General features: G+C 38.0%; 2 protein-coding genes across 14 annotated transcripts in view; one reads left to right on the top strand and one right to left on the bottom strand.

Annotated features, from left to right (window-relative positions):
* INTS9 (integrator complex subunit 9) overlaps nt 1-2,302 on the bottom strand; it is a 109,942-nt gene extending 107,640 nt beyond the window's left edge. Inside the window, exon 1 of one of the 2 annotated variants that reach the window (XM_019941358.3) lies at nt 2,037-2,302. In XM_019941358.3, coding sequence (XP_019796917.1) covers nt 2,037-2,045 — 9 coding nt within the window. In that variant the 5' untranslated portion in view covers nt 2,046-2,302. The remainder of the gene's footprint in view (nt 1-2,036) is intronic. The other variant, XM_019941359.3, reaches the window with a different exon arrangement.
* Nucleotides 2,303-2,560: 258 nt separating this feature from the next.
* The window catches only part of HMBOX1 (homeobox containing 1), a 207,133-nt gene continuing 182,586 nt past the window's right edge, over nt 2,561-27,107 (top strand). For 7 of the 12 annotated variants that reach the window (XM_033857582.2, XM_033857581.2, XM_033857580.2 and 4 more), the window contains exon 1: nt 2,561-2,845. The gene's annotated coding sequence lies outside the window, so the exon portion shown is untranslated. The remainder of the gene's footprint in view (nt 2,846-27,107) is intronic. The other 5 variants (XM_033857587.2, XM_033857586.2, XM_033857585.2 and 2 more) reach the window with 2 other exon arrangements.

Below are 27,107 nucleotides of genomic sequence, written 5' to 3'. Positions count from 1 at the left end.
ACAGACCAGTTCAAGAACTGCAGAATCAACAAGATGTGGTCATAGATTGTGCGTGGGATGGATATTTGGAGAAGCCATCATCTCCAAAACAAGAATGTGCTTGATAAAATGTATTTCTGTGTTTCATGATATAAATACAAAATATGGCTTACTACATATTTCTGATGCAGTACACAAAGTTAAAATTTTTAGGCCATGGAGGATTTATTCCAACTCTGTGGGAGGCATGACACAAAAAAGAAGTCTAACTTACTGAGTGCTAATGTGCTTATGTTTTTGAAACCACTTTGCTGTGTTGAAAGATATTCTGCATTATAAATCATCAACTACCAAATGATTTTTAGTTATGTACTACGTGGATGACAAGTAAAGAGGGAGGGAGTATAGACAATACTTCCTCTTCCTCTGAGGCATTTTATGGTTCTTAAAGGAAAAAAAGTGAGTTTCTACTTTTTTCCACGTTTTCACATCTTTAAATAACATAAGCAGGAGGAGTTTATAAGCAAACCAAAGTATATGTAAACTAAACCCTAACTCTCTGATACCCTCAGCAAATGAGTTGTTATGGAAAAAAACTGTTTCCCACTTGCCTGCCTTTGCACCAAGCACACCAATTGTGTTTATTTTTTATTGAGGAAACATGGTATGTGTTTCAACCATTCTGGTGCCAAGTTCTGTTGCTTCTATAAACTGAACCCTCTTCAAGAAGGTCCTAGCCTACTCACCCTTCTTATCAGTTAAAGAGTCACCTTTCCAAGGAACTGTCTCACACTCCCCATGCACCCTCATTATCCTCTCAATCCCCAAACCCTGAACACGAACACAGTGAATTATAACTTTTTCATTACCTTTGTATCTTCTTCATTAGATTGCATGCTTCTTTAGAGCAAGGGTGGTGACTTTCAATTCTGCATTTTTAAATGTTTCCTAAACTGACCCAGGAGCAAATTGTTACTCTCAAGGTTTACTGATCTGTGCCCTTCTCCTTACCTAAAACAGCTGTAGATAGAGACAGTTTTGGAGTTGAATTCACTTTTAATACTTTCTCTGACTTCTCAGAAAACAGCTGACACTGTGCAGAGTATATATGCCTGTAGCGTGTGTGTGTACGTACACGTGCACTTTGCAAAAGCATGCTCAAATAATTAAGAAAAGAAACCTTTTGTTTTTCTACAAAAACTACAGAAAGTAAAGCCTGACAACACTTGGCTGCAGGAACATGAATTTTAAAAGGTTGAGAAACAGCATCTCACACCTGTTTCTCTACTCTAATTATGCTATTACTAATCCCATACAGTTGGAGTAAACTAGTTAAATCTGTGTGCACAGAGTAAAATGGCTCAAAACAAAGGCCTGAGCAGCTTTCCTATAAGCCAAATGTTTGAGTTTTGTGATGCAAAGACTTTTCCAGGTATCCTGGCATGCTCCATCTAACCTTGGCTCACGCAGTCCCTTACAGCTCTAGACTGGAACGCCTTAACACTTCCTCGCAGCCCATCTTACACAGGGTTTAAGATTCAAATCCTCCAAGATCACACCCTGACCTCGTCCTTCTCTTAAAAGCAAGGGCAGTTAGGAGTCTATAACGGAAAATTTAATAAGAGATTACGCTCTGCCCAGTATTTTCTAAACTCTGTTCATATGTTAACCAAAGCCTTCTCAACAACCGTAGGAAGAAACGCTAATCAAGTGCCAATCTCATGGAAAGAAATTAACCCATTATAACACTCACGTGGCAGCTGAGAAACAAATCAGAACTGGTTCATTAAGCCCAATGTTAGTTTGTATGTGAAGAAAGGTGACAGAGTCAATCTCTTATCTAACCAAAGGGACCCGCCAAGGAATGAATAAGACCAGGCAGTTACGGGGGGTCGGGGGTGGGATTCAAACTCCTCAGCAACAAACAGTAGCTTTCCTTAGTCCACCCCACTTTCTAGTCCCTAACTGACACCCCTCCTCCGCGACGGTTCCCTTCCCAAGGTGGAAACGACGAAGTCCAAAAGGATATGCCCTCTGACCTAGGAGCAGAGACTCACCAGTTTCATATTGGACTTTTGGCTGTTCAATACCAGTCACTCCACTCCTCAGACCCAGAAAGCGTCTTCCGGTTCAATCTCCGCCACCGGCCAGCCGAGAGCATCGCGGGACATGCAGTCTTTCTTCCCTACGCACCCCCCCCCCGCTGCATCATGGGAAATGTAGTAATCTCTCCGTGCATCATGGGAACTGTGGTCGTCTTTCCTTTTCTTCCCTTTCCTCTCAGAATACCTCCTTCCGTCAGCTCAAATTCATCCCAGCCGCCAATTCATCCTCCCTCTCCACCCCAGCATGATATCATGTCCCCCTTCTGGGCCCGGGATCCATGGTATTCTGGGATGTGTAGTCCCTACGGCTTTGGCGCCCCTTTCCCCTCCTCCCTGTGGGAAGGCGGATGGGCGCGGTACTTGCCGGGAGCTGTAGTTCTCTGGGGCCTCCGGACGCCCGGTCCGGCGCCTTTACTCAAGGGAGGCAGGAACTACAACTCCCAGGGCCGCTAGGCGGCAGCAGGTGGGAGCGGGGCTGTTGATATCAATATGGCGGTTGTCAGCCAGACAAAGACAGTCAGTCTGATGTGATTGAGACAAGGGAGGTTTTCAGGGGGAGACTGGGAGATAGGGGCCTCCCCTCCCCCTTCTCCTCTTCCTGCGCCGGCCTCAACCCCTCCCCAGTCCCCTCCCGACGGGCGCCCCACGCGGAAGACACCCCTCCCCCTCCCGCTTTCCCCTCCTCCCTACCTCAGCCCTTCGTACCGGGACGTTGGGGAGGGGGCTGTGCCGGGCGGAGAGAACTCAGCAAGGATTCTGAGGTGAGTCGAGCGGTTTGGAAGCCGGACTACCTCAAGTCTCTTTCCTCACTTCTTTCTCTTCACTTTTTTTTTTTTTTGGAGGGATTTGGGGGAGAAAGTGAGTGGGCTGGGGATGGGTCTCTTAAGCGGCCCGACTGAGTGGAGGGAGGAAGCGGGGGGCTTCCGACGGGGGCGACCCGGACGCAGGGTCTGGGGTGGGGCAGTTTGTGGGGGCGGTAATGGAAAGGCGTCGGTTGCTCCCCAACTCTTTCCTCCTGGTTGCCTCCCCGATGGGCGGAAGGTTTGAATCCTGGAGGTGGGGGTCTCTTGTTTGGAGTTTGGGAAACTGTGAGGGGAATTTGAGGTGTGTGGGTTTGTTTGGGGTGCAGAACTGTGTTTGAAACTGGGTGACGTGTACTTGGGTGATGTGTTCGCCTTGAATAAATGACTCCGGAGAGGAAGTTCGAGAGCCGGAGTCGGAGCTTTTAGCTGGGCCTGGGCGGAGAGGCGTGCGCGAGGTGCGGGTCCTGAACCTCTGGGCTGGCGACGCGGCGCAGGGTGGCCGCGGTGAGCGACTCGTTTGTGTCCCATCGCCCGCTCACACTCCTCCCCGCCTCCCGGGACGCATCTCCACCCCGAACTCCGGGCAGGAGCCCTGGAGAGATGCGGGTGTGTGGAGATGGCTTTTTGCATACTGAAGTCGGCAGATAGGTGGGAAAGGAAAATTGTTCTTAATATTTTATTCCGGAACCGTGTTTTGGTTACACTGTTGGGGCTACTTTGAAAGGAGTCCTCCACCCACCCTCACCCCAAAACAGTAGGTGGAGGGATCTCTCTGTGGTCTTCGCGTTCAATAGATTAAACAGTACTTAAGATTCGGGGGCCTGGGGGTGGGGCTTCGGGAGTGCTGCCATGTGTACGCGCCTCTGTGTGTCTACTGAAGACACAGAATGACTGTTGTGTATCCTGAGATAGGGCGACTTATTTTCGTAGTAGGAAGAACTGTTGGAAATTGTTGGAGGTGCGGGGGGAGTAGCGGAAAGGCGCTGCTTGTATTTTTCTTCTACCCCACCCTGTTCTGTCTCGCATTTGTCTGAAAGCTGGTATGGAAGAGAGAGGAAACACTGGGTGAGTGAAGAGGAGAATGCAGTTGGCATTAAAGATACTGTACTATGGAAAGTTGAATGGTGGTATAGAGTGGTTGCTGTTTTAATTTACCCTGGAACTTTAAAAACCGTACGTATCATGTAGGAGAGAGTGATGTGACTAGTTCATTTCTCTGGGATCCTGCAGGTATAGAAACCTCTGTCTTCTCTCCCTGCCTGCCCGCCCGCCCGCCCGCCTGCCCGCCTGCCTGTCTGCCTGTCTGCCTTCCTTCCCTCCTTCTTTCCTTTCTTTCTTGGCGTGGTACATTTCTCTTCCTGGATGGACATGCTGCCTCCTGTGCCTGTTTATTTAGTTTGTGCTACGTGGTTGTGCTTTTACTGGTTTTGTTGTAAAATGCATCATTCGATGAAAAGGACCTGCATTTGTTTTTATTTTGCATTTCTTCCACAGGTAATTATCACATCAAGATCGCAGTGCTTTGCATTAAACTTATTTTAAAATTGCACAACTAAGATAGATCTAGTTGAATTATGTGTATAAGTCAAGTTTGGCAAATTTGAATTCTGATTTTTTTTTCTTCCGAGTTTCAATTGGAGTTATAAAGGAAAGAGGATTGCAACATCTCTTGTTTCTCACAGTCTTTAATATTTATAAACATTACACCAGGAGATTTAAGATAATATAATTTGTACTTCTTTCGGTCTGAAATATAAGTTTTTCAATAACCATTCTTTTGTCACAGATTTTTAGTGTAATGGACTTTTAAATAACTAAAGGATTTGGCATAATTTCTCTTTTGACTGCTGAGAATTTAATGTATTTACATATTTAATGTATTTACATATTTACATATCCAAACTTATCAATTCTTGAACCTATCAGTAAAGGACCTTAGATACCATAAAAACTGAAAGTCACATAGTGTGTAATTTTATGGTATGTTTTATACCTTTGATTTGAAATTTCTGCAGTTGGTCATTCACACAGATAAGCTGTCTATAAACATGAGGTAGCATATATATTTAGATTGACCTGAATAGAAAAAAAAATTGATGTGTATTCTAAATCTCAAATTTAGAACATACAATATGTTGATATAAAGTTGAGGTTTCAGTTTGCTATAGACTAGGATTTCCAGAATTATTTGTTTTAACCTTCTATTTTAGCCTGAAATGTTACTTTGCAAAAACTGGAGAAAAATCCTGTGTAACTACATAATAGAGTGTTTTTCTGCTGAAAGATATTCTATTAGACATAGTGTTTTAAAATGTTCAATAATTATTTTAGAAATAAAAAAACTAAAATGTTTGTTAAGAGTTGGAAAAATATTAAAATATAAGAAGATTTTCTCTTCTACCCACCCTCACCTCAGATTTTCTTTTTGTTTGTTTTCCTCTACGGAAATGCAAAGTTACTTACTGGGAAAGGCGTTCATTAAACTTTTTCTGACTAGTGGTTTTGTTGAAACCAGATATATTCCTTGTATTCGATGGGGTGGGGTGCTTCTGTTGCATTTTAGGCACCGAGCATTAAAATGTTGTAAAGCCTTTACTGCAGGTTAAAGCATAATACGTTCTCAGCATGTGGAAGTCATATGGTTTACGAAAAAAGTAGAAAATCAGGGCATTGGTGCCTGTCAAGCTTAAAATTTCATCCCGTAACTGTGAAAGACATATTTATTTAATGTGACTGCTTCTAAAAATGTTGCCTCTATGATGGGAGGTTGAAAATCCAAACTGTTTTTAACCAATCTGTTGCTAGTGTACTGCATACTGTGAATACTGTGGTTGCAAACGTGCATCAAGGAGCCTTTAGGGGTCAGCTTTATATTGAATGTCTTTAGTGAGGCTTCATTTTTCACTGCTGTATGAATAGATTTCAGTCTTTTTAGCACAAATCCTTAGTGGAAGCGTCACTAATAGAAACTTAATAGCTCAGTATTGGTAAGTTATAAATATATTTCAACAAACCTTTCATTGTTTCATCATTTAAAAAGATAGAAGTGACCAATTTATGGCAATATTTGTGGCAAGTATTGATTGGTATGGCATTGCTTGTTTCAGAAGAAGTTAAACACATGGGGAGTATTTATGCTTAATTTGTTCATTTTGGATCTTTTGTTTGTTATATTGATAATAAGTCCATTCCACTTTTAATGTTTCAGATAGCTTCCATGTTTCCTGTAAAACCATGTTTGCTTTTTCGATTCATTTCTTTGCAGCTCTTCTATTATTTTTGTATGCAGATCTTTAAACTTGACTTATTTCTCTTGGGAATTAGAAATTTATCCTAGGGTGTCATTTTTCGTAAATGAAAGTTGGTATACTCCTCAACTTTTAAAAAATGTTAACATTTATAGGTAAACTTAAAAATGCTCAGTGAAAATAGGTTGGGTTTGTTTTGTGTACCTGCTTTATTTAGGTTTTTTTGGCTTCCAGAATTAATTTTACAGCTCCCTTTGCTGTATGGTTAGATTATTTTCTTAACTGTTGGCTTTTACTTCTCAGTTTAGAACTTTATAAAAAAAAGTTGTTTATGAGTGGAAATCACAGCTTGTCTAAAGTGTCATGTATGTACATTCACATATGCACTCACATATATAAAGCACCTTTATGTTTGTTTTTGTATGATAGTGGTGTATATCTATCAGGCATGCAACCCATAAAAAAGGAATCTGAACCACAAATAATAGGAGGCTCTAAAAAACGGCTCAAGCTAGAAACCAGAGTAAGCACCACCACGTTGTCCACGTTATAGAAGCTATGGAGATTTTCAGTATCACTGCAAACCATGATTTTAGCAGATTCTGCCAAAATCTGTTTCTCTCAAAAAGAAAGCTAGTGGTATTGAAATTTTTCTGAAAATAATATTAAGTAATATGTGATTAAATTGCTAGGTGCAACTTCCCCTCCCCACCCCCTACCCCCCAGGTGACTTACTGGTCTTAGGTCCCATCCTAAGTAAAGAGTATAGATTTTCTGAGAGATAATGTGATGTAAAACTCATAGAGCCTATTTAAATATAACCCAGTGCTTTAGATAACTTGTTTTTCTTGATCTTAGATGAGACAAATTGGAAATTTACTATACATTGTTTTGGACACTTTCCAAGAGCATTTAGTTACTGGAAGGCCCTGGCTTTAGCATAGTTTTACCCTTACAGTGGTAACAAGGTTGAAGTTGCAGTAAGTTTTTCCAGTGGTTATTATAATCCTAATGTAGTAATTTACAGATCCTTGACTTGGGCTATAAGGATAGTGGGGTTTTTTTGTTTGTTTACATTTACAGACAGAAGGGGAAAAAAGAACCTAGTCGATTTAACTTTGAAGTAATGAGTTTTACTTTTTTTGAATCTTAAAAGAGGTGTCTACACACCTCTTCCTATAAGTGGTAAAATGATTCTAATCCATTTAAAGGACATTTAGGTTTTTCTTAAATTTAAAGTGCTGATTATAAGAACGTTTACTAAATTTCACAGATTCTCTGTAGCTTCTCTGTCCATGTTATGTTCAGTGATGGTCTGTGTGTCATTTATTGAAAATATTTAATAGCTGTCTTTACTGTATGCATATTAAACAATTAGTGTGGAGTTGCCAAGTGGCAGTAATTGTAAGTTATTTAGTCACATTTTTCAGAGAGGAGAAAGTCAAATACTGTGGCTATTGCTGATATGAGGATGATTTAATACTAAACCTTTCTGCTTTTGATAAAGTAATAGTATGATTAAAATGAGAAGCTGTTGGCTTGGGCCTAGTCAGTGAAGCCTTGGAATCATCCTCACTCTCCCTTTTCTAATCATAAGTTGATTTTATATCCTCTGTATATATCTATTCAAGTAGTTTCATTCTATTGCTATTCCCTTAATTGAGGCCTTCAGCATTTCTGTCTTTCCTCGTCAGTCTATTAACTAATTTTGAGGTTTCAGTTTTTTTCCTTAGTAGTTATTCACTCCTACCTGATCTTGCTAAAATAAAATGTGAATTTGAATATTGGTCTTCCTTTGCTTATAATCCTTCATTGGCTCCTTAGCCTTTCAGATAAATCCAAACTATCATTCCACCTGTGTCCAAATCTTGGCTCTGCCACTTACTAGCTATGTGACCTTAGACAAATGATTTAATCTGTCTGTGCCTTCGTTTTCTCATCTGTTGAAAGGGAATAAATACTCCTTATTTCATAGGATTATTGTGAGCCCTTACAATGATGTTGAGTCCTTAGACTGCTCTTGGCATATCGTAAATGTTAACTATATAATTACCATGTTATACCAGATAGTTTATGTTCTGGTTCCTGCCTTATAATTTATCATTACCAATCCCAGACCCTATGCCTTAGCCATGCCAAAGTGCTGGTAGGCCAAACAAGCCTCTTTAGTATAGATAAGGAGGGTTGGGTGTTAATCTGTGAGAGTTGCAGTTGTCAAAAGTAAAGAATTGTGAACTTTAAAGTATATTGCTATGTGAAGAATGCTTCCATATTCTCTGGCTTCTATTTTTTTCTCCCAAAGTAAAAAGTAATATTAGTTAAATTACTGCCTAATTCAGGCTACAATTTTAAAATTCACTTTTCTAGCCCCATTAATACATTCTTATGTTTGTAACCTAGATTTCCCCTTGTTAATCTGACTTTTCTTATCTTCTCAGTAACTTCATTGAAGACCTATTAACTTTGTGTAGCTTCTTTCACTTTCCCCCCCCACAAATCTGAATCCTTGTTCCATTTCAGGTAATGTGTCCATTTCAGGTAATGTGTTTTCTTTACATTGCTATTGGAACAATTGCATAGTTGCATTGTATGATCTGGAAGCCACTTTAGACAGACATCAGTTTTATTTACACGCTGATGTTTATACTTGAGGTTGGGTGGCCTGACCGCTTCAGTTGATTTTCCAAAGTGGTAGATGATATACATATGCTGATTTACATCTGTGTCGCATTCCTCTCAAGGAGGAGAAAGAGTGCCCTGTTTTCACCAAACTGAGTCTCATAAGGATAAATGTTACCCAAAATGATTGTGTAGAGGAAGCAGGATGATAGCTAAGGTATCAGTTCAGACGTTAGAATGTAATTTTTGTAGGAGGCTGTATTATGACTGTAGTTTGCAACCACTAATTTAGCCAGCATTTGCCTTCGTGAAACATAATTGTTCACTGTGGGGAACTTGAAAGTAGCTATTCTGAATATTATCTTTATTTGGTTGAAAATCCATTTTCTGGAGTCAAAGATAGCCTGTGTTTAGTTTTACGTTGTAGCTGTTTAGAACCATTAGGGACAAGAATAGTTGCTGTTCACTTTGTTGTGTGAGGAAGACCTCTTTGAAAAGATGGCATGATCTTATTTGGAATACTGTGTCATGCTCTTCAAAAAACTCATATTCCTTCAAACGTGGAAGTTCTAAGGTTAAATATAAATTTCTTTTGAGATTTTTTCCCCTCAGAAAAAGTTTTTTCCTTTAAATAAAGTATAATAGTTAAAAAATATATATACTGATTGCATTTTAATGCAACCTAGGCATCAACCGACCTGATTATCTTCCGTAAAACAAGATATTGTTAATGGCCACAAGTGATTGGTTACTTCTAATCTTATGTTCCTTAGTGGTTACTTCTAATCTTATGTTCCTTAGTCAACAGCATATCAATTAGGTGCCTTTACTCTGTTATTGACTGTGAAAGTTTGTGTGTATTACCTGGTTAGGTCTCAGTTTTCCAGTCTATTAAACAGGGTATTTAGGTTAATTTTTTTATATTTGTGGTATTTTTGTTATTAATTAAACTAAAAATTGTTTATTTACTTTTTTAAAATATTTTTTTATTGTGGTAAAAGTCACATAATATAAAACATACTATTTTAACCATATTTAACTTTACAGTTCAGTGGCACCAAGTACATTCACATTGTTGTGTAACTCTTACCGTCATCCATCTCCCAAATTTTTCACCTTCCTAAACTGAAACTCTGTCTCCTTTAAACACTAACTCCCCATTCCTCCTCCCCACACCCCGGCCCTGGCATCTACCAATGTACATTCTGACTCTATGAATTTGACTATTCTAGGTACCTCGTATAAGTGGAATCTTTAAATAATTATGGATTCACAGGCAGTTGCAAAAATAGTATAGAGGGCCCTGTACCTTTCACTCAGTTTCCCCTAATGGTTACATCTTACATAACTTTAGTGCAATATTAAACCCAGGAAATTGGCATTGGTACTATGTGTATGTATAGTTCTTTGCCATTTTATCACATGTGGATTCTGTAACCACCACCACAATCAAGATACAGAACTCTTATCACCCCAGAGATTAAATAATTCCTCTTATTCATAAATTCTGTTGTTTTGTCAGCATAAGGAGAAAGATACCAATTTTTGGGTCAGTAACGTCACTCTTTTGCCTTTTGTAGTTTGGAAATTCTTTTGGCACATCTTGAAAGTTTTTAAATTAATTAATTAATTAATTTTTGGCTGCACTGGGTCTTTGTTGCTTCGCGTGGGCTTTCTCTAGTTGTGATGAGCGGGGGCTACTCTTCGTCGCGGTGCGTGGGCTTCTCATTGCGGTGGTTTCTCTTGTTGCGGAGCACGGGCTCTAGGCGCATGGGCTTCAGTAGTTGTGGCACGTGGGCTCAGTAGTTGTGGATCGCAGGCTCTAGAGTGCAGGCTCAGTAGTTGTGGTGCACGGGCTTAGTTGCTCTGCGACATGTGGGATCTTTGCGGACCAGGGATCGAACCCATGTCCCCTGCATTGGCAGGCGGATTCTTAACCACTGTGCCACCAGGGAGGCTGATCTTGAAAGTTTTTATGGAAAATTCCAATTAAGCTTTCTTATGAGAATTTAAAAATTGGCAAGCTTTACTTAATTGAAAATTTACAATATTAGTATCTATTAAACATTTTAGTAAAAAGTTAACAATAATATTAAAAATGTCTGTAAATCGAATGTGTATGATTTAAATGAATTCAAGGCTTAAATGATATATTTCTTGCCAGAGAGGATGTATGCTAGAATCTGTATTAGATAAACAAAATTATTGTTATTGTGGCGTTAGTTTGGTCTTTGACAGAGTTGAAGCAAACTTGTTGGATTAATTTATTGTGAACTCATGTTACGGTTTTTGGGATTTGTTATATGGGAATACTCTTCAAAGAAAGTCAGTTCAAAGACTGTTTTCAGAGAAAATATCTTTAGAAGAAAAAAAATGGTAAAGATACTATTGTTAGTCCAGGTACAAGAAAGGACCATCAGTCAGGTTAAAGGCTAGTTACAGGGCTGGCCTTTGCCTCCTCTTTATCAGCTGTTATGAGTTATAAAGCCTGTCTTCAAAGATGAGGCTATTAATCCAACGTACTACTGATTATTACAGACCTCAAACAACAAAGGTCTGCTTTAAGTAGGCTTACAAAATATTTTCAAATATATTAACAGAAAAGATATGTCATGTGGTTTTTGTCTCTTCTGGGTTTGAGACAGTTTTTTTGTCAACACTGATAATTTGCTTTGAAAACATCAATTAAATTTTAATTTGTTTCATTGATAAGAATATGGTAAATATTGGTGGTTCTTCCTGATAAGTAAAATTCATATTTAGAGAACTTGCTGGCTATCTGAAATTTCACTTTCTTCCTGGTACAATTCTTTTTCTCTTTGGATTTACCTGTTGCCAGCTTTTTGTGTATCTCGGTGTACATTCTAAAAAAAATAGTGCTTTAATCAGGAGTTGTTTGGCTTCAAGGAGAGGTTGTTGTAGGGATCTAGCTCTTTTCGGTTGATAAAGAACAACTAGACCTTGTGCAAATGGGAGAATTGTCAGGATCTGAGAAGCTAGTCTCTCTGCCTCTCATTCTGGGGATATATGGTTTCTTGTCTTGCCTTCTCTTTACAGGTCTGCTTCATCTACCTTTCCCACTTCTCCCTTCCACTTCTATTTGCCTTGCTATAGTTTTTCTTGGTTTCTGCTTCTCCATAACTTTGACTTGCACGTGGATTTGGTTTGCCATATTGCTGACTTGAACTGATCTTTCCTTCAGCTAAAGCTTACCTCCTGATGGTGACAGTGTGTTTCTTTTAGTTCAGTTGGCGAGAGAGAAATCTGAATGCATTGCATGACCATGAGTTAGATGTGTGTTCCTATTCCATGACCTTGGTGAGTAGGATGCAGGAGGAAGTCACCTTTCATATAAGGCTAATGCCTTTGGGTGCTCTACATGAGGAGGATTCTTTTCTAGGGATTGAACAGGGCATTCAGTTAAATATGTCAAGTCTAGCAGTGCATGTGTAGGTACTCTGGGATACAAAGGTGAATTGAATGTCATCCTTCAAGGATCAAATAATTTTCAGGAAATGGCAGAAGTCTCCCAGTATAATTTAGTGTTAGCTTTTTATGTTAGCCATCTCAGGCCAACCAGAACGATGACACAGTAGGACTACAGAACTAGCCAGGATTAAGGAAAGAGAACCAGAGGGAACACTAGAGACATGGCTTCAGATTCTACAATCTGAATCACAGATCTGCTAAAGCATGAAAGTACCTAGAAGCCCTTCTTTCAAGATCCTAGTTGCTGCTATCATGAAGCATCCCTGTTGAATAAAGAGGCTCTGTTTTCAGTTCCACGTCATATCAATAGACAGCTTTTTGGCCACCATTTGTCCCACCGTTGGGGTCAAAAGACATCTTAGAAGAACTCACTCCTTCACAATTCCAGAAACTGGAGCATTCTCACAGACCCTGTCTGCATAGTGATTACAAAATATCTTCCATCCTTGATAGGCTTTTGCGGTAAATCAGGACAAAGACAGGACATTTGCGCCTCTTTACTTTAGGGGCAATAAACAGGAATTCAGATGCTGAGTCTGTAACAGTGAGCATCTTCTTTAACACAGATCTGGTAACATAACAATTGACATACTGAATACTGGAGAGAGTGTGGTGAAAAGGAACCCTTCTTCACTGTTGGTGGGAATTGAAAACACTATGGAAAACAGTATGGAGGTTCCTCCAAAAACTAAAACTAGAGTTGCCATATGATCCAGCAATCCCACTCCTGGGCGTATATGCAGAGAAAACTCTACTTTGAAAAGATGCATGCACCGCAGTGTTCATAGCAGCACTATTTACAGTAGCCAAGACGTGGAAACAACCTAAATGTCCATTGACAGATGAATGGATAAAGATGTGGCATGTGTATGTGTATATATGTATATATATATATGTGTGTGTGTATATATATATATATATCACAATGGAATATTACTCAGCCATAAAAAAGAATGAAATAATGCCATTTGCAGCAACTGATGGACCTAGAGATTATCATACTACGTGAAGTAAGTCATACAGAGAAAGACAAATGTCATATAATATCACTTCTATGTGGAATCTAAAATATGATACAAACGAACTTATTTACAAAACAGAAACATACCCACAGACATAGAAAGCAAACTTATAGTTACCAAAGGGGGAAGGGGAGGGGGAGGGATAAATTAGGAGTTCGGCATTAGCAGATACAAACTACTGTATATAAAATAGATAAACAAGGTCCCACTGTATAGCATAGGGAACGATATTCAATATCCTGTAATGAAAAAGAATATACTGAATCACTTTGCTGTACACCAGAAACTAACACAACATTGTAAATCAACTACACTTCAATAAAAAGGTAAAAGACATATTGGGTCAGTCCAGTGTCCAGTCAACACCATATTTTATTTTTAACAGAAAATCTAGGGACTTCCCTGGTGGTCCAGTGGGTAAGACTCCATGCTCCCAATGCAGGGGGTCTGGGTTCAATCCCTGGTCGGGGAGCTAGATCCTGCATGCATGCCGCAACTAAGAGTCCACATGTCACAACTAGAGATCCTGTGTGCTGCAACTAAGACCCAACACAGCCAAAAATAAATAAATAAATAAGATTAAAAAAAGAAAAGAAAAGAAAATCTATGATGTCAGGGAAAAGAACTAGAGCTCCCCCACCCAATGTCAGTATTGAAGTTGATATGGATTTCAGGGCTAATAACTCCAGAACCAAGTCTTGATTATGTTACCAAACCAGGACTGAAATTTTAGAAATAAACACAAGTCAAGCATAGGCAGTGAAAGAACCTAGAAGATCTGAGTCAATACAAAGCCACAGGAGAGAAACAGTTGGGGAGTGTTTACTTTTAACACTTAGGCTGCAGCAGAGGAAGGAAGGCAGTGCAACTTTTGTTCAAAAGAATTGCCTGGAAAGAGTATTAAAATTTTAGTTTGCTGAGCTCCACTACCAGGTTCCTAAAATCTTAGATGGGCCTAGGAGTATGCGTCCTTTATAAACATACTAGATAACTCTAATAATGTGGTTCTCAGAACATTTGAAAAATGCATGGACAAGCATAGTACCTACTGAGAACCTTCTACGTGTTTGGTTCTGTGGTAGAGTGCTTGGTAATCTTAAATACCTGTTTGAAACTCGAAATGTTTTCTCCCCAACATTTGCCTGCATTATGTTAAACATTGCATATCCATCCTCTATAACTGTTTATATCACTAAATTGTGCCATGGGATATGCTCTGCTTAAGCAAGACTGTTTTTCTAGATGTTATACTTAATGGTTAGTAAGATCGTATGGAAAAACCCGAACGGGCTTTTTGGCCAACCCAATATTATGCCCAAACATCGAGTCTTTTCTGGTTATATCATCAGTTCATTTTCTTAAACTTTTATATTTTCACATTCCAGCTCTTAAGGCAGTCTTCCCTTCTTTTTTTTTCCCCAATAAATTCTCTCCTATTCTAGTTTTCTGGATCCATTAAGCAAGATTTTTTCATAGTATGCCATTTTGAAACTTTGCCCTCACAAATTTAATTACATACTTTTTGGGGGTCTGTCATCAGTCTTCTCAGAGTCTTAATTAATCCTAGAATATTGAGCTGGTTGAGAACATGGACTTAGGAGCCAGACTGTTCAGGTGCACATCTGACCTCCACAACTTACTCTGTAACTTTATTAAACCTTGCTGTGTCTCAGTTTCTCCATCTGTAAATTGGAGATAAATGTAAGTACCCATATCATAGGATTGTTGTGAGCATATCAGGCAATATTGTAAAGTGCTTAGGATAGTGGTTGGCACAGATTAAGGCACACCTTATTATTAGTTGGCTCTGCCTTTGTGTCTAAGGTATTTACTCCTCTCCTGTAAATAGAATTTTCATATGTTGGAAGTAATCCCTTCCTAGCTAACTTATTTTTTGTTTGTTGATTTGTTTTTCTCAATTAATCCTTTTGTAGGCCTTAGTTGCATTTGACACAAATGCCTATTTCCTTTTAGTTAAAATTCCTTCTATCCAGGTCTTCTTCCTTCTGTCATCTTTTTCCTTTCTTGTTAAAATTTACCTCTGGTCTTAGAGTTCCTACATTTAAAACCTTTAAATCACCCGTTTAGTACTTTCCTTTTCGTACCTCTCTCCCTCCTCCCCCATCTAATTTATCAGCAATGTTCTGCTGATTCTTGCGCCATCATGTCTCTTAGATCATTCTCTTCCTTTTTACATTTGTAGTTGCCATCCTCATCACTTCTTGCTGAGATGATTGCAGCAGTAAAACTGGCCTTCCTGCCTTTTCCCTGCTCTATCCCATGGTGCACAGTACTGTTAGAATAATTTTCATCAAACACTTTTCATCAAGTCATTCCAGAAGTACCTTAGTTCGAATTGTGTTATATTTCAGTTTTTTATCTTTGTGCTTTTTTTTTTTTTAAGGTTTTCTAACATTTTTTTCCCTCCCTTACCAGCATTCTATCTTCTTAGATGTTTTCTGTATGACATTCAGGTAAATTACCTTTCTTCCTGCTGTATGTTTTCAGCCTTTATTTCTTGGTATTTGCTACTTTCTCCATTTAATATGTTGGTATAGCCTTATCTTTCCAGTAAAAATGTTCTTCATAAAACCCATTTAAAGCCTTCTCTCTCTGAGGAGACATTTTCCAGTGAACCTTGTCACACTTGGACCAGTCATTTTCTCTGTATATGAGCTGCACTTATATACTCAGTTACTAGTTTATATAATTTTTTGTATTTACTTGTGTGTCACATTTTAAATATTTTAGTTTTCATTTCATGTGTATGAATTGGGTTCCTAGTTGAAGTGTAAAGCCCTTGTGTCTCCTATGGGCTTATCCTTCTCTGAATTCTTTTCTCTCCCCCTTTAATTTTCATAGTTCGTTTACTATGTCTCATTCATCCAACCAGTATTGATTACATATCATGTAAGACCTAGGCCTAGACTTTAGGAAGCTCACAGTTTGGTTTTGATAGGATCAGAAGGAGGACTCAATCCTGAGTTACAGATCTCAGTACTATATCTGAGTTATTCTTGATTCAGTAATTTCTCTGACCCACCCTTAAAAATAGTAATTAGCACTCAATAGATTGCTGCGTCTAAGTTCCTGACAAATATTTTTGCTATAGAATGCTGGTAGTAATGACAGTAGTTCAGAATGGTCAGAGTAGATGATAGGTAGGAATTTTAGGTTCACTGTCTTCTGAGGATAAGCTCAGGTTTTTCCTCTTTTATTTTACCAGAACAGTGGGAGATCTAGGGACTTAAAAATTGCAATTATGAAGTTATTATATAGAAAAGAATCTAAGCAATGGAAAAGTATGTATAAAATAACAAGTGTAGCTTCCCCCTCTTCTTCCCAACACATTCTACCTTGGTTCCTGTCTATTGGTCATAACAAACCTTCCTAAACCATAGTAGTTTAAAACAGCAATAATCATTTTATTATCCTCTTTCAGGGTTCTGGGAGTTGCCTCAGTTAACTGGTTCTCACGTGGGCTCTCTCGTCTGGAGTGTTAAGTGGTTCTCATGTGGGCTCTCTCGTCTGGAGTTATGTGAAGGCTAGATCACCCATGTGTCTGATGCCCAAGTTGGGAGAACTCACACAACTGAAGGCTGAGATATAGCTTCTTAGGCACCTCTCTCAGTCTCTGTGATCTCTCCAGTATGGTGGCTTCAGGATAGTTGGATTTCTTACATGGTACCCCAGGGCTGGCTCCAAAGGCAGGTGTCCCAAAAAAGAAAGAAAGCTAAGCATATCACTTTTTATGACCTAGCTTTGGAAACCACACATTGTTACTTATCCAGGCAGTCATGCTGGTCTGCCCAAGTTCAAGAGCTGGGAACACAGACAGACTCTACCTCTTGATAGGGGGAGTGACAACATTCTAGAATAATATGTATGAAGGAAATATTGTTGTGGCAATTATGGAAAATATAAAACATCAGGGATAAATGCTGTTAATAATTTGTTTTACTGTTAAATCATTTTCTTTGTATGTACAAATCATATTTCCAACTGTCTACTTACATGATTTTATCATACTCCAACTTTTTTTTTTAAATGTCATTAGGTAACTTTGCTATATTTGACACGGACATATGTTATCCCATTACGTGACAAAATAAATATTTAATATTCTAAGAGGTAAAACAACTTATTTGATAGATGTTAGAGTTACTGTTTTTTAAAAATTTTTATTTTATATTGGAGTATAGTTAACCAACTTATTTTTTATTTAACAACATATAATGTTGTCATTACCTTATTTTTTTTGAACATCATAAATTAGTGAATCATAATTTGCCATAACGACTCATCTAATAGTAGACATTTAAGCTTTTTGGAGTTTATGCGTAGGAACCTCTCTTGACTGGTAGTGGATAGGCCTGCAGTAAATGTTGCAATAATAGGACTACATAGTCAAGAGATAATAAGCTTTTTCCTCATGCTGCTCTTCCAACCATTTGGAAATTGTTTCTTAAATTTCTTTTTTTTCCCTTTGCTGCTGCTGCCTCCTTTTCCTCTCCCTGGTCTGACTAATTCAGTAATTCTGTGCTTCTGTCTTGATCTCAGAAAAGATGTGGAAGAAATGGGACTATCATCATATATAAAGTAAAGCTATCTTATTTGGTACTTTACCAATTCAAGGATTGTTTTTCTTTCTTTCTGCTAAGTATAGAGAAGCCATTAATTTCACCTAGTAGTTGATCAATTAATCAAAAAAATTGGCTATAGTAAAAATCATTAAAAGCTGATTACTTAAACATTTCACTTTAATGAAAAAATATAAATATACATGTATTTATCAGTCATTTGATACAGGGTGGTGGGTCTCCATTGGGATGATTTTACCCCCTGGGGATATTTAGCAGTGTTTGGAGACACTTTTGATTGTCAGATCTGGGCGGGGGTGCTGCTGTTGCCATCAAGTGGGTGGTAGAGAAACCACTGGTAGGATGGCTGCTAAGCATCTTTCAGTTCTCAGGACAGTGTTGCTTTCCACCCCCACCTGCAGACAATGAATTCTCTAGTCCAAAATGTCCATAGTGCTGGGGTCAAGGAACCTTTATCTACGGCCAAGATCTTTTCTGTATGCGTGAATTCACAGACTGGCACTCTGCATCAGATTTTCATGCATAAACCATACCCATAATGTATTATTTATGATTTCAAGTTTTGATTTCTTTTAAATGGAGGTAGACCTTAAAGACACTTATTATATAATCTGTGAGTCAGATCTTAATATTTTATTATTTTCCCCACGTCTACAGTAGTCTCACGCCCACCCAATTCAATAGCATTTCTTTTTTAAAGTAAATCATTTATTATACCAAAATATCCCATCTTTTTTTTAACCTAATATTTACAGAAACAATTCTTCATACTCATATTTTGTTAGTTTAGATAAGATATAATTAAATTCCACAGTTGCAATAACAACTGATGTAAACGGTGAGGGAGCAAACCAACCTACTCTTGGTTGGCACACAGAGGAGTATATGAGATATTAGCCTTTAGTATCCCATGTCAGTTTGTTTTAGAAGGGGAATCTAGAAGGTGTTGGTTGATTGTGATGGTTAAGTGTAGGTTGGCTAAGAGCTTCTATATGAGCAATAAGAAACTGAAGAATCTTTTTGTTTATCAAAAAGAATTGTTTTCAAAGTAAGTTCACTGAAAACTAATTCTTAAACAGGCCAAAAAAAACCCCCCAAACCAAAACAAAACCACACATATACACAGCAAAAGTAGACAAACAAAAAAACCTATGAGCATAATATAACGTTATATTACAATTGTGTTTGTTATGCCCCAAATTGGTTGGATTTATAAGGACGTGATGAGGAGAGCTGGAAGAGGCGATACCAGTAGTAGCCTTTGAAAGAGAATAATGGTCTTCACTCTTGATTTATATGCTTTAGTGGTAGGATTTCAGTGATCTTTGGTATTTGGGATAATCAGGAAGCCTCTTCTATTTAGAAGTTATTAAATTATTTTGCTGGGTTGCAGTCCCTCTCGTGAAATATATCTAATCATATTTTTTTGTGCTTCAAAGACCAGCTGGCATTATTCTATTTAACAGATCTCTGTTTTAAGCAGGCTAACTTCCATGATTGTCTTCTGTCTTCCTAGATTACCTTCATCTGGACCTTTGCATATTAAACCCCATCAGCCAGTCTCTTGCCTTTTAGTAAAACACTTCTTATACTTCTTTAAAATACTTGAGCTCAGTATCTCAATTTTACTAGTTAATTACAGACTTGATTCTAATATATTTCTGATCTTTGCATTACTAGCACTTTTTTCAGTTTTGATTATATGGATTTTCAGAATATATGCATAATTTTGGTTACATGAACTTGTGCAAGCTGACTCATTGCCTAATAAAAATGGTGTTATTTAGGGCTTCCCTGGTGGCGCAGTGGTTGAGAGTCCACCTGCCGATGCAGGGGACACGGGTTCGTGCCCCGGTCCGGGAAGATCTCACATGCCGCAGAGCGGCTGGGCCCGTGAGCCATGGCCGCTGGGCCTGCTCATCCGGAGCCTGTGCTCCACGGCGGGAGAGGCCACAACAGTGAGAGGCCCGCGTACCGCAAAAAAAAAAAAAAAAAAAAAAAAAAATGGTGTTATTTAGAATTTAATCAGAGAAATCCAGAAACTGGCATTTTAGATACCCTAATGAATTATCTAGTCACCAGTACCCAGTGGGAAATATAGCCTGAATAGATGGTTAATCTCAGAGCTAGAGGATTAAACTGAATTAGCATAGGATTGTTAAAGTTGTTAATTACTATTTCTGTAGTTGTTGGGGGGAAATGTTAGGTATTCTTTCCTGCACTTTCTGCTAATGGTGGTGATTTCTTTATGGAGAAAAACTTGTAAGAGAAGGATAAGAGATTACTTAAAGCAGCGTAACTGAGCTTAACTCTTAATGAGATTTTTAAAAATTATCAGTTTCTTCCCCTCAAGTTTATATAAAAACAAAATTCATCGTATAAATATGTTTTGTATATTTATGTATTGTCTTACAAGACACTTATAAAATACATTACATTTATAAAGTACTCAATATCTAAGCATTTTTTAACTTTGCATATCCATCTCCTCTCCCTTTTCAAGCATAATGAGATTCTTAGGAAAAACTTCTTGAAAATGATAGTTTTGAATGGATTACCAAACTAATAATTCCAAACTGATGAAGATAGTAAATTTTTTTTTTTTTTTTTTGCGGTACGCGGGCCTCTCACTGTTGTGGCCTGTCCCGTTGCGGAGCATAGGCTCCGGACGCGCAGGCTCAGCGGCCATGGCTCACGGGCCCAGCTGCTCCGCGGCATGTGGGATCTTCCCGGACCAGGGTACAAACCCGTGTCCCCTGCATCAGCAGGCGGACTCTCAACCACTGCGCCACCAGGGAAGCCCAATATAGTAAATTTTAAGTCAAATATGTTATAAGTTACCAGAATTATTTGGAAAGTAATTAAATGGGATTTGGGGGGGAAATTAATTTCTTTTAAATGAAAGATTATTTTCCAAATGAACCATACACATAGGGTTCAATTTAGAAGAGGCATAGTAAACATTTTAGGACAATTTATTCCATGTGTGTGGTGGTGATGTCTTGCATTGTTGGTACTTGTATCAATAAGCTGTAATGTAGAATTCTTGAAAGGAAGGGACCAGAAATAATCTGGTTTATCATTTGTGTCCAATAAGGAAATGAATAAAAATGTTCTCCTCTAAAGTCTTATTGCCAAGGTAGAACTCAGGTCACTTATTTCCTTGTTTCACACTCTCTCCGTAGTTCTACCTGTTATCAAAGACAATAAACTTTCTAATTCACTTTGCTCAAATTATGCAAATTTGTGATGGGCACTTAGGGGATTTGAATAACTTCCTTTTTATATATAGATGGGTCTAGATTTTTAACAGTAATTCAGTTTATCTCTCTTTTGTTTTCATTATTACCTCATTGTATAGTATCCATTATCTAAACAGTCTCGTCCAGGTAGTATAAAAATGATTTGTTCAGTCATTGATTTGTTTTATGCCTCTGCATTTGACTGTGTTGTCTTAGGAAGCCTTCAGGCTGCTCAACTTCACTCTGGGATCTTAGGTATAGCTACTGTTCTACTTTTGTCTTGAGTCTTCCAACCATTTGCTGACCCTTACATTATGAAGCTCTTCTCCTAGAGATCTCTTAAGTAGTGTATGTAGTCATTATATTGCCTGATTTAACAATTTGATACACATTTGGGGCATCATGTTATATTGAACTAATTTGTAGATATTAGTTTATATTGATTTAAGTAGCATTTTTGCGTTAATTTACAAATGAGCATAGAAACATGTTTCTGGTTTAGTTTGTACTTTAATTTTAAAATGATTTATAGAACCTTTCCTAGAACCATAATTTATCGAAGTTCAAAGACTAGGTTTGTTATTTTTTTTAATTCAAGCCTTTTTTATTTGAGGGAAAGGGAAGAAAGTGTACATTTATTAAGTATATATAGTTTGAAGATTTTTGGTTTTTAATTATAAACTCGAAAATATATTGATAAAAACACAAAAATACATGAACATCTATTAAAATCTGGGTTACACAGAAGGCCTTAAAATTTGGCATCGATAAATATACCACCAGAGTTGTTGGAGCATTTCAAAGCATGTTTACAAAAGAAATTTGAGATCATGTTGAGTTTGACCTACACTGATAGGTATGATGGCCAATTGTAAGATAGTGGAAAAGTGGTACACACTGAAAAAGTCTAAACATTAAGTTTCCAATCATTGGCTGACTGATTGTTATGGAAAATGCAGTAAAAATGAATGGCTGGAAATGGAAAAAAATAACCTAAGCAATATAGGATACAAGTCCAAATATTTTATTATCAGATTCAGCAGATATATTGTTTTGTGAAATTGCTGTTAAAGTTTCTAAACACATATTCTTAACTTCTGTAATTACCTAGTTATGGACGGTCTCAGACAGTTAACAGTACACATAGATTGGTATTGGTCTGCAGACCACATTTTGAGAAGGACTGTTCTAGAATATACAAGTATTACAAATACTGTGTACTAGAAGTCATTCCTAGACTAGGAAGCTGTCTTTTACAGGAAGTACTGCTCCTGCAAACAATACACAGGGGCCTCACCCTACACTGCCAAGTGGCCTGCTGTGAAGACCAAAAAATGGGAAATGGGAATTTAAAAATTTTTTATTGAGGTATGGTTTATGTAGCATAAAATTCCCTTGTATTAAGTGTATATAATGACTTTTAGTAAATTTGCCAACTTATACAAAACATCACCTGAAAACAGGTAATTAAACAAAACCTTGTAAACAGATGTTCATAGCAGCATTATTCATAGTAGACAAAAGTAGAAACAGCCCAAATGTCTATCAGTTGATAAATGGATACACAGATTTTTAGAACATTTTCATCACCTCAGATCTTTCATGCTCTTTTGTACTTAATTCCCATTAGTATCCCCATCCCCAGTCAAGCACTAATCTATTTTTTGTGACTATAGATTTGCCTTTTCTGGACATTTCATGGATATGTAATCATACAGTATATAGTCTTTTGTGTCTGGTCTCTTTGATTTACCATAATATTTTTTATGTTGATCCATATTGTAGCATGTATCAGTATTTTGTTCCTTTTTATTACTGAATAATATTTCATTGTATAGAAATAATAGTTTGTTTATTCACCAACTGGTGAATATTTGGGTTTTTTCCAGATTGGAGGATATTATGAATAGTGCTTATGTGAATATTTGCATGCAACTTGTGTGAACGTGTTTTCATTTCTCTTGTTTGGCTTTTTAAGAAACTGCCAAGCTGTTTTACAGCCCCACAAACAATGTACTAGGGTTGCAGTTTCTTCACATCCTTGTCAGCACTTGTTATTTTCTTTTTGATTATAGCCATTCTTCTGGAAGTGAAGTATTATCTCATTGTGGTGCTAATTTGCTAATGACACTGAACATCTTTTCATGTGCTTTTGGCTCTTTCATATATCTTCTTTTGTGAAATATTTATTCAGGTATTTTGCCTATTTTATAATTAGGATGTTTGTCTTCCTATTGAGTTGAAAGAGTTCTTCTTGTGTTTTAGATACACATCTTTTATGAGATATATGATTTTCAGATGTTTTCTTCTAATCTTTGGCTTTTTTCTTTTCTTTCTCTTATTGATGTGTTTTGAAATGAGAGTCTTTCAATTCTTGGTAAAATTGTCCCTTATTTTAAAGAATCACAGGACTCATGAAATAGGAGATCAATGGCAGGGTCTGTTCTTCAGCCCAGTTTCAGAAAGTACTTACATAATGCTGGAATTTGCTTGCTGAATGATGCTAAATAGCTCAGTCACTATTTCAAACCAGATCTCCTGGTAATGTGTGTTCGGGGAGCTGTTTTGCCAACATAACATTGACATAAACATCACCTTTTGTTGTAATTCCTCAAGTAGTCAGGTTTCTTAGTTGGAGCAACAAACACTGACTCTGGCTATTTAAACTAAAAGTAAATTTATAAAATGGATGTTAGGAAGCTCTCAGCATTTCTAGGAAGACTAGAGAACCAGGCTTGTACAAGGGGAAGAGCTGTTGCGGGCTGTTCCCTGGCAGGAACCACAGCCAGGACCACACCACAGGTCTGGTCTGGTTGTGACAGCATTATTGTTGCTTCCTTACTACTGCTGGCACTAGACCAGTGATGCTGCTGCTTGACTTTTGTTGCTGCCCTGAAACTTAATCTTGCTACAATGGTCTTCTCTACTTAAGAATGTTCTTTCTGGGGACTTCCCTGGTGGTCCAGTGGTTAAGACTTCGCTTTCCAGTGCAGGGGGTGCGGGTTCAATCCCTGGTCGGGGAGCTAAGATCCCACATGCCTCGTGGCCAAAAAATCAAAACATAAAACAGAAACAATATTGTAATAAATCCAATAAAGACTTTAAAAATGGTCTACATCAAAAACAAAACAACAAAAACAAAGAATGTTTTCTGGTTGTTTGTGACACAAATTCCCAATTCAAAGTTTGAGGCAGGTACCTCTGCCAATGCTCTATTTCTAAAGGAAGCTGGCAAATGAATATTTGGCATTTTCAAGCTTCTTAATAAGAGATAAATTCTACATCTCATTAGTGTTTAAAGTCTGAAGTGTTTAAATACTGAAGTATTTTGCATCTAAAAAGAAAAAGAAAAAAGCTCCCTCCAACCTCACTTTCTCATCTAGATTCTGCTGTGTATCTCTTCTGTCCTCTACAGGCAATATGGACTATAGGCAGTTTTCACCTCCATTTCCTGACCTTTTATGGACTCCTTAATCCACTAAAATCTGGTGTACACTGTTACTAATCCTCAAAACTCTTTTTTGCAGTGTAACTAATATTCATGGACAAACTTCAGTCTTCCAGTTTGATATCTCAACAGTTTTTGTTACGGATCATGCCTCTTTTTTGAAACCCTTCCTTGGCTTCTTTGATACCTCCATCTTTTGGTTTTTCTTCTTAGTCTCTTGGAGGCTTCTTCTTGCCCTCTAATAAAAGTTTTCAAGTTCCTCAAAGGTCTGCTCCAGGCCCTATTTTCTTCTTACACACTCCATAGGCAAGCTCATCTATTCCCATAGCCTCAGTTACCACTTACAGACTAGCCCAGACCTCTCTGTTGAGCTGCAGAGAGAACTTTATATACAGTTAGCCATTTCTTCTTGGGTATCTCAAAGGCATCTTAAAATCAACACTTCCAAAAGCCTCATTCAGGTTTTCTCTTCTAGTATTGCTTGTTGCTTGAAATGACACCACCAATTAAACATCTAGTCAAGCTAGAAACCTGGAGACTATCCATGACTCTTCTATATCCTTCATACCACATCTTCGAGTATTCTATTTATTAAATATCTCTCGAAATTCGTCAGTTCTCTCCTTCCTGCAGTTACTCTGGTTCAGACTGTGATCAATGGTGGCCTAAAATGGTTTACCGTTAAAACCTTCTAATAACACTCCCTGATGCTGGTCTTGCCCTCTTTCCCACAGGATAGCCAGGTGGATAATGTTAACTCCTTAAATCTTTCAGTGATAAACCCTTGCCATTAGGATAAAGTCTAGACTGTTTAATGTGCCTTATAATTGGGCTCTCCAATATATTTGCACCCATTTATCCCTAGATTTTCTTTTTTTTTTGGCTGCTTTGAGTCTTCATTGCTGCACTTTCTTTAGTTGCAGCGAGCCAGGGCTGCTCTTCGTTGTGGTGCGCAGGCTTCTCATTGCAGTGGCTTTTCTTGTTGTGGAGCACAGGCTGTAGGCGTGCGGGCTTCAGTAGTTGCAGCATGTGGGATCAGTAGTTCCGGTGTGTAGGCCCAGTAGTTGTGGCTCACGGGCTGTAGAGCGCAGGCTCAGTAATTGTGGCACACGGGCTTAGTTGCTCCGCAGCATGTGGGATCTTCCTGGACCAGGGATCGAACCCGTGTCCCCTGCATTGGCAGGGGATTCTTAACCACTGCACCACCAGGGCAGTCCCTCTAGATTTCTTTATTTCTGTTTTTCTTCTTGCATTTGATACTTCAGTTATACTGAACTTCTTTCAGTTTCCCAGTTGGGCAGACTTTTTCTTGCCTCACTTATCCCACACGCTGTTTAAGTAGGACACTTTTCTCTCCCACTTCTACTTTACCATCCCATTTCCCCGCTCTTCAACCCGGCAGTGCCCACTAATTCTTCATGTTTCAATTTAAATATAATTCCCTAGACTAGGTGAGGTCATTCTTTTGCATGCTTCTGGAATACTCTGTACTTTCCCTAAAAGGATACTCATTACCATTTATTGTAATTATTTGTCTTTCTTCCCGTTAGACTGCAAACTACAAAGGGACAAGAATCATGCTTAGAGGTATACACACTCACACACACACACACACACACACACACACACACCCCTACACACCTAACTCTATAGCACCCAGCATAGTGCTTGACACACAGTAAATGTTCAATAACTATATGTCAAATGAGTAAGAGACTTTGCTCTGTTCAAAGAAAGAAAGCCTTATATATCAGTAGAACCACTTGAGAGAGGTGAGTTCTATGTACTGGCCTTAGGTTAATCTATTTAAAAATACCTAGAATTTCATAAATTTAAATGATCAAAGTGGATATTAGAAAATTATTGGAACTTATATAGTAAAATCTATCTTTAGGAACTTAAGACTAAAACTGTAATCATGGAATCAAATATATAACCTATCTATTAAAGAATGGTCAATGGGAAATTCAACTTAATAATTAAAAGTTTAAGTAACTCCCATCAAAATCATCTTTTCCCTCTTTTAACTGTGGAGAGGCACTGTTTTACAGAGGACACAAATATCTGAACACATGCTTCTCCTCTTCTCCTTCATCATGACAAACATCTGTATCAAGTTCAGCCTAGCATCCTTTGAACCACAGCTCTAAAGGCAGCCATGACAGATGATGTGGCCCTGAAACCTATTTGATATCCCTAGCCTAAGTAAGCGCTCAGTAGGGTTTGAATTAATAAGTGAATATGTGGTTTTCATTTCTGTGAGAACCTACCTGTTTGCTTAGAAATTATTCTACTTTATATGAAAAGAGTATTTTGCTTTTAATACCTGTAATGGAAATGAAGTGCTTTATAAAAGTCAGTGAGTGCATTATAAACATATACAAATAGAGTGGAAGAACTACAAAGAAAATTTCTACAGAAAATATTTTTATTTCTTCAAAGGTGGCAATAGAGGAAATATTGCTGGATTAGAGTACGAGTTGGGATAGTTTCAGTTGCAAAATTACAAAATCTATGAAGATAACTTAAACTACTGAAGGAATTTGTTCAT

The sequence above is a fragment of the Tursiops truncatus genome, chromosome 6 (assembly GCF_011762595.2).
Source record: "Tursiops truncatus isolate mTurTru1 chromosome 6, mTurTru1.mat.Y, whole genome shotgun sequence".
Taxonomy (NCBI): Eukaryota; Metazoa; Chordata; class Mammalia; order Artiodactyla; family Delphinidae; genus Tursiops; species Tursiops truncatus.
Note: the sequence above shows the minus strand (reverse complement) of the source record. Positions and strands in the feature narration are given on the sequence as shown.